A 12437-nucleotide genomic window follows, 5' to 3' on the forward strand; every position below is an offset into this window, starting at 1 on the left:
GGGGCCTCGGGAGAGTTTGTGCAGACATGGGGGGAGGTCAGTGCAGCCAGTTCTGCCTTCCTGGTTGGAGGGTCCCGGTGGGTACCCATTCTGAGCTGTTGAGAACACTCTTGGGGGAGTCATGGGACACCAGGCAGGCCAGGGCTCTGATGGGCACACAGAGACAGGAGTGGGCCAAGCCAGCAGGGTTGCTGACCCAGGTAGAGCTTAGGGAGGGGCATCGGACATGGTGGGGAGGGGCGGTTCATATAGTAAGAGAGAGTAGGCGTTGCAGAGTAAACAGAGTCTAAACTGGGTTTTACAGGATTCACGGGAGTTTGCTCAGAGAAGGTAGATGAGAGGTGGCATATTAAGCTGGGTATCACAGAGCCCCAGACTCCCGTGGAACAGGAATGGTGTGTGGGGGCGGGGCAGAAGGTTGGCGGGGGCGGGGCCGACGGTTTGCGGGGCGGGGGCGGGTCAGGGGCGGCTGAGATAGGGAGATTTCCTTTTGTACTGACTCAGCATTTATCTTGCTTCCAGAGGACAGTGTTAGCCAGTGAGGGTCACAGCGCAAGGTAGTGATGTGACAGGCTGTTTGGAGAACTCCCGTCCCTGCTGGGAAAGAGAGGGTTGGGAAGGGCTAGGGCTGGTCCAGGTGAGCAGGGCAGGCAGCTCCTGAGAGTGCGGGCCCAGCGAGGACGTCTAGGAGGAGGCAGAGTGCAGCTGTGCAGTGATCAGCTGGAGGGGGAGCTAGTGAGAACTCTTGCCATTTCCTGTGTACTGGGTCACCAGAACCCCAGGGTGGCCATTTTCAGGGTGAGCTCTGTCCTTCTGGCAGACCTTATAGTATCCAGAGAGACAAGGGAGGTAAGAGGACACCTTTCCCAGAAGGGCTGGGGCAGTTGTCCTGAGCCATTACCCACAGGAAGAAAATGACCCCAGGGAGGTAGGACGGGTCCAGTGCAAGTCATCTGCCATGGAGAAAGGTCCCCTCCCTGGTCTCCTTGGAGACCATTTCCTTGGCTGAGGAAAGTGTGTGGGGTCTTTGTGTAAGTGGGGGTGGGTGGTAGCTGGAAAACAAAAGATCACTTGGCGTGAGTCCTTGGGTGCCACGGGAGAGATGAGCACTGAGCATCCCCTAACGGGGGGAGGGGGGCACTGAGAATGGGGCTGCAACTATCTCAAGACCATGAGTCAGGGAGTGAGCAGGGGAGCTCAGAAAGCTCCCCACTAAAGAAGAGGTCTGCTCCCACAGAAAGGGAGGGCAGAGGGCCCTAGGGAGATGCTAGGGGCTAGGGTTGGCACCATCTCCTGGGCAATATCTTCAAGGATGTGATAATCAGGGAAAAAGGAACCCTGAAAAGTGGGCTGGTCTTGGAAACACTGTAGAGAATAGCCTTCTGGGACATTCTGTGTCTCACAGGACCTGAGGATCCAGCCCCTAGTGCCAGCACATACAAGACCAGGGCAGTGAGTAGGCAGCACACTTCGCTACATGGGACTGAGTGAACATGACCTGTGCCTTGGAGGGGACGTTAAGACACCAAAAATGTCACCAAGGGGTTTCTGGACCTACCTGCCACCAGGGGCTTTAGTTTTCCTAACATGAGCCCTTAGGAATCCAGCAAGACCCCTCCTGGGTGCCCTGGTTTGGGCGGAGGGCCGTATCTGTCTCCTGCCCTGCAGAACACCAGCCAGCCCCTGTCCTTATGTCGTGCCTCGGGCTGAGGGTGATTCAGAGGCAGGTGCCTGTGACAGTGGATGCAATTAGATCTAATGGGACGGAGGCCTTTCTTGTAGCCCTCGCTCCGTGCCCACCCCCGCCTCCCTCAGGCGCAGCAGGCGGGGAGAGGATGTGCAGGAGGTAGGAGGTGGGGGACCCAGAGGGGCTTTGACGTCAGCCTGGCCTTTAAGAGGCCGTCCGCTCAGCGAGGGCTGTGAAGACAGAGCCCGGGACCACCAAGCTGCACTATGCCCACCCCCAGCGCCTCCTCACCACAGCCCAAGGGCTTCAGAAGAGCCGTCTCAGAGCAGGATGCCAAGCAGGTCGAGGCCATCATGGTGAGAAGGGCATGCTGTCACCCAAGGGTATCTGGAGCAGTTTCTGCACCTATGGGCGGGAGGATACCCCAGGCTTGGAGTCCACCCAGTGTCTGGCACCGGGGTTGGAATGGGTATCTGTCCCATCCTGTCCCAGGGTTAGTTGGGGCCCTGTTAGCTATTCCTGTACTTGGGTAAGTGCCTCTGCTATGTTCTGCTGGACTCCACGGGGGACAGTCAGTGCCTGTCACCTGGGGCCATCCTTTCTGGGGCTTCTGTGGGCATCTGTGGGTTTTATTTCATGAACTAAGAGGATAATCTCTCTTGGGTGGTCTTGGGAGAGTCCTATGGTTCAGGTCACCCTCCAGTAGTCCCCCGGTTGTCTGCCTTCTTGGGGTTCTCTAAGCTTGCCTGTGACCGGGTGTGCAGTTCCTGCAATGCACACTTCTAGGGAGAGCTGGTCAGTAAATGGCTGGTCTGCCGGCTGCTGTCCCATACAAACAGGACGTGCGCCCAGGTTCCGTTGTGTTAGAAGAGGTCCTAGCTCTGGGGCAATTCCTATACTTTCACCCTTGCCACCTCCCATTGCCCTGGATCTGTGTTACCTGTGTTAGGGAGGCCCAGGGACCAAGGGAGAGGTGCTGCCCAAACACCAAACAGTCCCTCTGCCAGCCTGGACACAGGGTCTCCTCGGCTCCTGAGAAGGGCTTTCAGATTTTCCTTGGAGCCCCATCTCGCCATCGCCCTGGCCTGACAGAGACCTTAATGAGACCGTTGTGACCTTTAGAAAGGTAATTTGCAGGCTCTTCTCAAGAGACGACTGTGGGGTCAAAGTGCCCCTTCACCCGTCTCAGCTGCGTGGCTGTCCCCATGGCCTCCTTGGGAAACGCCCAGTCGTGTGCTCTTCCCAGGAAGCCTGTGGCTCTGGCTGCATCTGCAGTGTCCTTCTGGGAGTCAAGAGGCGGCCCCAGGGGGAATCCTTCTCCATACGACCGTGGCATCCTGAAAGCCCAGGGTGGCTTATTATTTCAACTAAAGGACCCAGAAACTTTTGGGGAGCTTAGCCCCCAGATAAGAGTTCAGGCCCCTCTTCACTCAGGTCCGGGTAGTTCTGGGTGTTGGAGGATCGGGCACTCTGGTTCACAGCTGTGGCAGGCACCCAGCCAGCAGAGGCCATACGGAGGTAACCCGTACTCAGACCTCGACAAGGTAGCCAGGAGGAGGGGGTAGTAGAGGACAGTAGAAAAGGGACAAGGTAGCTGGAGACATTTTTATAGGGGGTATTCCCAGGTGAGAGGACACGTGGACAGGACACCTGGCTAAGAACCCCTTATCCCAGTGATGGCGTGTGCAAGAGGCTCAGCCCCGCGCCTCTCTCAGACAGTCAGGAGGGGAAGGATGCTTGTTTTGACTGAGTATGGTACACTCTGCCTGAATGGACCACCCGAACTAGCCACTGCCCTGTGATGCCTGAGGCTTTGTGCTCCGAGTGCTGCCCATAGACATCAGGAGAAACAGCCTGAGTAACAGTCCTCAATCACTAACCCAGTTAGGTCTATGCCCAGCAGGCAGGTAGCAGGGCACTTCTGCTTTGGGAGATGGTGGCCAGGAGCCCTTGCCCTCCAGGTCTGCCGTGGCTTCCAGGCCCTACCTTCCCACCATGCCCAGTCAGTCAGAACACTGTCCTGTGAGCTCTGTCCTCATTCCCACCCATCATGCAGTGGTTTGACCAGGGCCCAGGCCCTGGAGGCAGGATCAGTGGAGACACCAGCATGGAGACATAGACGTATCTCTAATCTCACCCCCACTCCCACCAGTCCCCAAGGTTCATCGGGCGGCGGCAGAGTCTCATCGAGGATGCTCGGAAGGAGAGGGAGGCGGCGGCCGCAGCAGCAGCAGCAGCAGCAGCAGCAGCAGTAGCCTCCTCAGAACCCGGGAACCCCCTGGAATCTGTGGTATTTGAGGAGCAGGATGGGATGGCTGTTCTCAACCTGCTCTTCTCCCTGAAGGGTACAAAACCCTCTTCACTGTCCCGGGCTGTCAAAGTATTTGAGGTGAGGCCATTGGAGTGCTGGCTTGGTGTGTCAGGGCAAATACACATAAGACACGTGAGAATGGCTGTGTCCCCCTCCAGGGCAGAAATATGGCTGCTCAGACCTGCAGAGGCTAGGTCTCAGGGACTACCCTTCAGCTCCGCCATCCAACCTCAGCGCCTGATACCCACTGCCATACATACAGCCTCTCTTACCCACCTGCCCAGGGGCCTCCAAAGCAGCTGATTACATTACTACTTTGGCTAATGACCTGTCCCCCAGAAAAACTCTCAAATGACATTAAAGCCAGAACCTCTGCAAGCTCCCTGAGTTGACTGCATGGCCTAAGTGTTTTGTTGCTGGGCAACAGAAGGTGGAGGTGACATCAACCATTGCCCACCAGTCCTGGGTATCCTAGTTGCTCTGTCTGGGCCTGGGCCTTGTGTCTTTGATATGGTGGAGTGGGGTCCAGGTCTTTGGGTGTGACCAATAACCTAAATGAGACCATTAGGGCATGGGCTCTTCCATGAGTGGGGGAGTCAGGCTATCTGGTATGACCTCCAGACAGACAGACAGACAGGCCTGTCCAGAAAGGGGGGCCAAAGGCACAGCTGTGCTGATTCCTGAATGGATGCGTGAGACATACCCAATCTATCTATGGGTGACACATTCCAAAACTCAGGCAGGGACGAAACGCTGACCAGGCCTGCTTCTTCCATCTTCCTCTTTCCCACCATTCTGTCTGTCCGTCTCTCTCTACCTCTCTCCATCTCTGCTCCACCCTCTCCATTGCTCCCTATCTGTCTCCCTCAATCTCTCTGCTGCTCCCTCCCGTCTTTCCTTCTCTCCGTTTATCCCTACCTCTCTCCACCCCTCATCGTTTCTCTCCATTGCTCCCTCCCCATTTGTCTCTTCCCCCTCCCCCTTCTTTTTCTGCTTTTGCTCCCAAAGACATTTGAAGCCAAAATCCACCACTTAGAGACCCGGCCTGCCCAGAGGCCCCTGGCCGGAAGTCCCCACCTGGAGTACTTCGTGCGCTTTGAGGTGCCCAGCGGAGACCTGGCTGCCCTCCTCAGCTCTGTACGGCGGGTGTCTGATGATGTGCGGAGTGCCAGGGAGGACAAGGGTGAGGATGGATTTCTGTGCAACCAAATGACCTTGAGGCCTGGCGGGGGGGCAGAACATCCTGCCAGGGGATACCCTAAAGTGTCCACGGAATGCTGGTCTCTCACCACAGAGTGCTGCTGGCTTCACCCCCTCTCTGGTTCTCTAGGAGAACCTCTGCCCTCTAGGAGGTCTCTAGGGGAAGCCAGACCCAGGATGGGCAAAGCTTTCCTTGGGTCCATACTCACCTGAGCTCTTTTGCCTCTATGGCCTGGGAAGTCCCCTGGTTCCCAAGGAAAGTGTCAGAACTGGACAAGTGCCACCACCTGGTCACCAAATTTGACCCTGACCTGGACCTGGACCATCCGGTGAGCCTGTTGTCCTGACTGTGTCCCATAGCTGAGGCCTGTGGGGGTGGGCACAGCTAGGAACTGACCCTTTGTGTGTGGAACGGGGAGAGACCAGTTTCCCCCTGACCTGTGTCCCTCGGCCATTAGGGCTTCTCTGATCAAGTGTACCGCCAGCGCCGGAAGCTGATCGCAGAGATTGCCTTCCAGTACAAGCAGTAAGGAGCCTGCACGTGGGTCAGTCCCCAGCCTGTAGGGAGGGGCGGAGAGGGGGAAGAAGGCAACTGGTCTTCTGTCTCACAGCTTTGCATGTCTGCTTGTCTGTCTCTTCTGTGGTGCTCTGTGTTGGGCACTGGCGTGGCTCCCAGCCACAGCGAGAGACTGAGGCAGAGAGGCTAAGCAGCTGGTGGGGGCAGTGCACCCCTCCCAGTCCGTTTTGTACCTCAAAGGCCTCTGCACAGCGGGTGTAACTTCAGGATAAGGGCCTCACCCCATCTTTCCCACCCTCTCTGAGATGGAGGGGGACCCTACTGATCACTGATCCCCTCCACAGGGGTGAACCAATTCCCCATGTGGAGTACACTGCGGAGGAAATCGCTACCTGGTAAGAACCTGCTGACATGTGCCTGGGTCAGAGCAGGACCCAGCATGAGAAAGGCCAGAGGGAGACACCTCCCAGACTCCCTGTCTGTGAGGGCCGCCCCTGGGAATATTGGTAATAGGAGAGACTAAGGGCAGTTAGAGGAGGGACATCTAGTGGCCCATCCAGAGGTGGTCCCCACTGGTCCCTTCCCAACCCCTGGGTTCCTTTCAACCACAGAAACGCCCTACCCACAGAGCATCCACAGGCCCACAGAGCATCCACGTGTGTGTGTGTGGGGCAGGCTATGAGCAGGTGGGGCAGTCATGGGGAGAGCCCTAACAGCAGGCAATTCCCTGAGACGCTGTGACCTACAGGAAGGAGGTCTATGCTACACTGAAGGGTCTCTATGCTACCCACGCCTGCCGGGAGCATCTGGAGGCGTTCCAGCTTCTGGAACGGTACTGCGGCTACCGAGAGGACAGCATCCCGCAGCTGGAGGACGTGTCCCGCTTCTTGAAGGGTGCGGATGCAGAGGAAGTAGGGCAGGGAGGGGCATCTCCTCTGCCTACCCTGATGTGTGACCCCTTGCAGAGCGGACCGGTTTCCAGCTGCGACCTGTGGCCGGTCTACTGTCTGCCCGCGATTTTCTGGCCAGCCTGGCCTTCCGTGTGTTTCAATGCACACAGTACATCCGCCACGCCTCCTCACCCATGCACTCACCTGAGCCGTGAGTATGCCTCCTGGGGCAGGGGACCCTAAACTTGTGATCCAGTAATATCTGTGCACAATGAGGATGGGGGGGTGGTGTGTGCAAGGCCTTCTTGTCCCTGGGTAGGGACAGGGAACCTGTCCATCCTGTCCATTCTACCTTCCTTCTCTCATGGCCCGACACAGGGACTGCTGCCACGAGCTGTTGGGACATGTACCAATGTTGGCTGATCGCACATTTGCCCAGTTTTCCCAGGTGTGTCTAGGGCCTCAGGGCAGAAACCGGGGTGATGGTTGAGGGGGGGTGGTTGAGCCAGAGATTCACAAGTTTCACGCGGTGGGGCTCTCCTCTTGGGTAGACGTTGCCCTTATGGGTGCAGATTTTTCAGACAAGGAAACGCTGAAATGGAGATAGTTCTGCCAACAGGGGAGTGTAGGTCCCAGGGGAGAGCATTTTTCATGGTTTTGCTGCCACCTGCTGGTTTATCTGGGAACTGCAGCTCCTAGGCTCTTGCATGCCTGGGACGGTACATGTAGCCTACATCCAAAGGACCTCTGGAGAGGTAGCTGAGACCCAGTGCCCTTGCTTCAAGTACAATTCCAGAGCAGAATCTTTCCATACGTCAGCTTCCTTATCTATCCACAGGACATTGGACTTGCATCTCTGGGGGCCTCGGATGAAGAAATTGAGAAACTCTCTACGGTTGGTTTTCAAAGGGCAAGAGCTCAGACCTTCCTTTGTGTTCCCAAGACCAGCCTTCCGTGTTGTGGGCGGTAGCGTGTTGTATATACCCAGAGGGGCTGTGCTTGGTATCAGGTGGTTTTAGGTGACTCTGGTGACATTTGGCAGGTGTACTGGTTCACTGTGGAGTTTGGGCTGTGCAAACAGAACGGGGAGCTGAAGGCTTATGGTGCCGGATTGTTGTCCTCCTATGGAGAGCTCCTGGTGAGGTTACCCCGCCCCCTGCCCTCAGTAAAGGAGATTAGGGCTGCTGGGTCAGGGTGTGGAGGGCGCTGCTCCCATCAGGAGGGTCTTCTCGGCCCAGGTCCGAGATTCAGCCTCCTCTAGAGAACGTGGCCCTCTGCTCGGACCCCACTATACCCTGTGGGAGGAGGGAAGCCCTCCCCGCTCAGTTTCCTTAAGCCCCTGGGTGTGATGCCCCTCTCTCTAGCACTCCCTGTCAGAGGAGCCCGAGGTCCGGGCCTTCGACCCAGATGCAGCGGCTGTGCAGCCCTACCAAGACCAGACCTACCAGCCGGTGTACTTTGTGTCCGAGAGCTTCAGTGATGCCAAGGACAAGCTCAGGTGGGTGAGGCTTTTCATCCCACCTCACCCGTGCAAACCAGACCTGGTCTCCGCTCAGGAGCCCATTTTGCACCCTCAGCAGCAGCGAGTGTAACAAGTGTACATGCTCCAAGAGGGGGCCTTGAAAGTCTGAGGAGGGGGAGACCAGCAGCACAGGGTCAAGGCGAGGTCAAAGTCAGGTCCAGGCCAGCCTTCTGGGACTCCGCAGAGCCCGAGTTTCTCCTCCTCTGAGCACCGCAGGCTCAAGTGGGATGGGGGCAGACAAGGGGGAACAAGAGGCACAGTGGTAGCTAGGAGCTGCTGGGGGAAGGGGGTGAGGGAAATTATAGAGGGAATATGCAGTCCAAAGGTGGGGATACAGTTATACAGGGGTCTGCAGAGGGGAGAAGAGACTGGTAGGATGGCCCTCATCACCTCTCCAGGCCTGTTGTACTGCATATGGCATGTCCACACCAGTTTAGGGACACTCTAGGGCACACAGTCAAGGCTTCCTGAAGGAAGAGGCCCAGCTGAGGAATGCCCTGAAGAGGCCTGCCTGCAAGAGGTGCTGGGGTCTTTTCTTTGACTATGGCCTCTGAGGAGGCTTTAATTTCCTGAGTGTCTAGAACAGGCTTTGGGGGTTTGAGAGACCCAGAAAAACCATTTTCCCATGCTCCCGGAGGTTGCAGATCCTGTCCTGAGTCACCTGACTCCAGCTTGCTTTCTCACCCCCACACCCAATCTCCTGTGACTGAAGGATTCATACTGGCTTCTCTCCCCAGGAACTATGCCTCCCGTATCCAGCGCCCATTCTCTGTGAAGTTTGACCCATACACACTGGCCATTGATGTTCTGGACAATCCCCACACCATCCGGCGCTCCTTGGAGGGGGTCCAGGATGAGCTGCACACCCTGACCCATGCACTGAGTGTCATTAGCTAAAGGCACAGGGTACCACCCACAGGTACCAAGGGTTTCCCCCCGCAAAGTCTCCAGCCCCTTCTTCAACCTTCCCCAGCCCAGAGACTTTCCCTTGTGTGCAGCTGGGTCATGGGTACCCCTAGAATCTGCTTGTGCCCTTTGATGCCCCCCCCCCCCACGGAACCTCACTGCTTCTCAGTCCTGTGTCTTACTACTGCATGCACTCCAGGGTGATCCTGCTCTGTCCCCTGCCCTCCATGCTGTACACCACCCTGGTCATTAGCTTAATAAAGAAAGGAAATGTCTCAAGGAGTGCTCCTGGTCTCTGCATCACCACAAAGATAGTTCTGGACACTCATAGTTGCTCCAGCTTCACTTGGAGGTTTAGAAGGTTTCTTCTCCCACCTCCCTCTTCCAACCCAAGCCTCCTGACCAGGCAGAAGTTTCTGGTGTCATCTCCCTGTCAATTCTGAGCTCTCAAACAGCACTTTCTCTGTGCCCAGGAGTCTTAGGCACCAAAGAAGTAGACAGAGGGATGAAGAGGGCAAGCAAGACACAGCAACAGTGGTGCCCCACCCACACTATACCTAACGAGACCCAGGGGAAGGATTATATCCTAGTTGAACTCTGAAATGTCTTAAACTTTAGCAATCACTGAGGAAGATGTTTGATTTAAGTGAGACCCTGGGAAGCACCTTAAGTTCCAGTGAGACTCTGGGGAAGGCCTTGGGTCCTAGAGAGACCTTTGGAAAATCCTAGACTCCAAAGTGATTCTGGGGAAGTCTTTGGGCCCCAGAGAGACCTTGGAAAGCCTTTACTCCAAAGCAGCCCTGGGGAAGACCCTAGGTCCCAAAGAGACCCTAATCTTAGGTTCCAGAAAAAACCTGAGGAAGGCCTTAGTCCCCATTGAAACCTAGAGAAGGCCTTACTTTGTTATAGTATGGAATGTGTTAGGCCTCAGTGAGATCCTAGGGAAGGCTTTTATGCCACTGAGACCCTGTCAGTGTCTTAGTTCTCAGTGAGGTCCAGGGTCAGGTCATAACCCAGTGAAGACCTTTTGCCTCCTTGAAGACCTAGTGGAAGATTGTAGGCCACAGTGGGATCTCAGGGAGGCCTTAGGTCTCAGTGAGACACTTGGAAGATATTAGGCTCCAGTGAGATCCTTGGAAGACCTTGGGTCCCAGTGAGACCCTGAGAAAGGTTATTGGCTTATGCTCTACCCCAGGAAAGACCAACGAGACCCTAGTTAAGGTCTTACGGTCCAGTGAGAACCTAGGAAGGCCTTAAGACATAGAGAAATATTGTAGCAGACCTTTGGTTTTAGTGAGGCCATAGAAGAAGGCTTTAGGACCCAGGGAAACTCTGGAAAGCCCTTATCCCCATTGAGATCCTAAGGAAAGCCCTAGGCTTGCTTCTGTGAAATCCAGAAAAGGACTTAGGCTCCACTGATATTATGAGAAATTTCTTTGTCCCCTTGAGAAACTAGGATGGCCTGAGACCCCCTATTAAGCCTTAGAAAAGACTTGGGCCCCAGAAAGACATGGAGAAGGCTTCATGTTCTTGTGAAATACTAGGAAGGGTTTAAGCCTCAATGAGAACACCTGTAGACTCAGTAAGACCTTAGTGAAGCAGTTCTCAGCCTCTGAGTTGTGACCCCTTTGGGGGTCAAATGATCCTCTTCCAGGAGTCACCTGTGAACATAGGAAAACACAGATATTTGCATTACGATTCATAACAGTAGCAAAATTACAGTTATGAAGTAGCAACAAAAATAATTTTATAGTTGAGGTCACCATTCATGAGGAACTGTATTAAAGAGTTGCAGCATTAGGAAGGTTGAGAAACACTCCTTAGGGGAAGGATTTAGTCCACAATGAGAACCTAGAGAAGGTCTTAGGCCTCAATGAAAATCTGGGGAAGGTCTTGGGCAATAGTGGGACACTGGGGAAGACCTTAGACCTCAATGTGACCCTGGGGAAACCTTTAGGTGACTGAGGGAATTGGGGAAGATGCTAGGCCCCAATGGAACTCTGAGGATTGGCCTTAGGCCACAGTGAGACCCTGGGAGGCCCTAGGCCCTACTGAGATCCTTGGGTAGTCCTTAGGTCCCAATAAGACCTGAGGCAGTATCAGGCACCAAAGAGAACTTGAGGAAGATCTTTGACCTCAATGAGAGCCTAGAAAAGTTCTAAAGCCTTAGAATGCCTGGATAAGGTACAACTGAAACTAAGTGGAAGGCCTTAGGGTATAGTAAAATGCTGAGAAAGACAGTTTGCCTCTGTGAGACCCTGAGAAAACTTTAGGTTGCAGCAGGACTCTAGGGAAGGCCTTAGGCCCCAGAGATATCCTGCAAGGCCTCAGGACACAGTGAGACTCGGGAAGGCCATACACTCTGCTGACATCAAGGGAGGGTATAGACCCCTGTGAAACCCTGGAGGACTATATAGGTCTCAATGAGACTCCAGGGAGACCCTTAGGACTCAGCGAGAGTGAGCAGGAAAGAGGTTAGGCCACCTTCAGAGTGGGTGAAGACTGTAGGCCGTGGGAGTTTCTGGGAAAAGCCTTAGGCTCCAAGAGATCCTGGAAGTGCCTCAGGCCACAGAGAGGATGACTTCAGATCACAGTGAAACCCCATGGAAGGTCTAAGGCTCCAGTGATACCCCAAGGAAGATCTTTGGCAGAGCCTCTGTGGTGGTTTAAATGAGAATATCCTTCATAGCTGAGGCATTTGAACACTTGACACCCAACTGGAAGTGTTATTTGAGGAGATTTAGGAGGTGAGAACTTGCTGAAGAAAGTATGTTATGGGAGCAAACTCTGAAAGTAAACAAAAACAAAAATAAAAAATAAAACAACAACAACAACAAAAAACCCTTGCAACCTTGTCAACTTCTAGTTAATGTTCTTTACTCTTGCTTACGGTCAAGGATGTGAGTTCTCAGCTCCCTGCTCCTGCTGCCATGTGTGTCTACTGCCATGTCTTCCTAGTGTGATGTGATGGTGATGGTGATGGGCCCTTATCTCTCTGGAACCTAATCCCAAATAAATTCTTTTATTCTCTAAGTTGTCTCAGTTATAGTGCTTTGTTATAGCAAGGGGAAAGTAGCCAATACAGCCTTATTTCTGTTTGAGAACATATGAGCTTCTAAAGTCTCAGAGGGATACTGAAGAAGGCCTCTGAACTCGGTAAGGCCAGAAGGGAAGTCTTTAAAGTCAAATGGGAATTCAAAGGATTAAGTTACAGTGGGACCCTGGAAAGGACATAGACCATAGTGAACTACTATAGATGATCTCAGGCCAAGTGAAATTCTGAGAAAAATTTCTTGCCTAAGGGGGGCCCACTTGGAGACCATAGGCCTCATTAAGATACTGGATAAGGCTTCAAGACCCAGTAAAAACTTGGAGAAAGTCTTAAGACCTGAACAGAATCTAGG

General features: G+C 54.3%; 1 protein-coding gene across 1 annotated transcript; it reads left to right on the plus strand.

Moving 5' to 3' along the window:
* The first annotated feature begins 1890 nt into the window (after nucleotides 1–1890).
* Nucleotides 1891–9312, plus strand: Th (tyrosine hydroxylase). Its single transcript, XM_048458184.3, has 13 exons — nucleotides 1891–2043; nucleotides 3840–4076; nucleotides 5007–5181; nucleotides 5439–5527; nucleotides 5657–5724; nucleotides 6060–6110; nucleotides 6464–6609; nucleotides 6681–6816; nucleotides 6984–7053; nucleotides 7444–7500; nucleotides 7648–7743; nucleotides 7970–8103; nucleotides 8865–9312. The coding sequence occupies exons 1-13, from the start codon at nucleotides 1954–1956 to the stop codon at nucleotides 9022–9024; spliced, it is 1509 nt and encodes a 502-aa protein (XP_048314141.3). The 5' UTR covers nucleotides 1891–1953; the 3' UTR covers nucleotides 9025–9312.
* The last annotated feature ends 3125 nt before the right edge of the window (nucleotides 9313–12437 follow it).

This window comes from Myodes glareolus, chromosome 7 (genome assembly GCF_982192425.1).
Source record: "Myodes glareolus chromosome 7, mMyoGla1.1, whole genome shotgun sequence".
Taxonomy (NCBI): Eukaryota; Metazoa; Chordata; class Mammalia; order Rodentia; family Cricetidae; genus Myodes; species Myodes glareolus.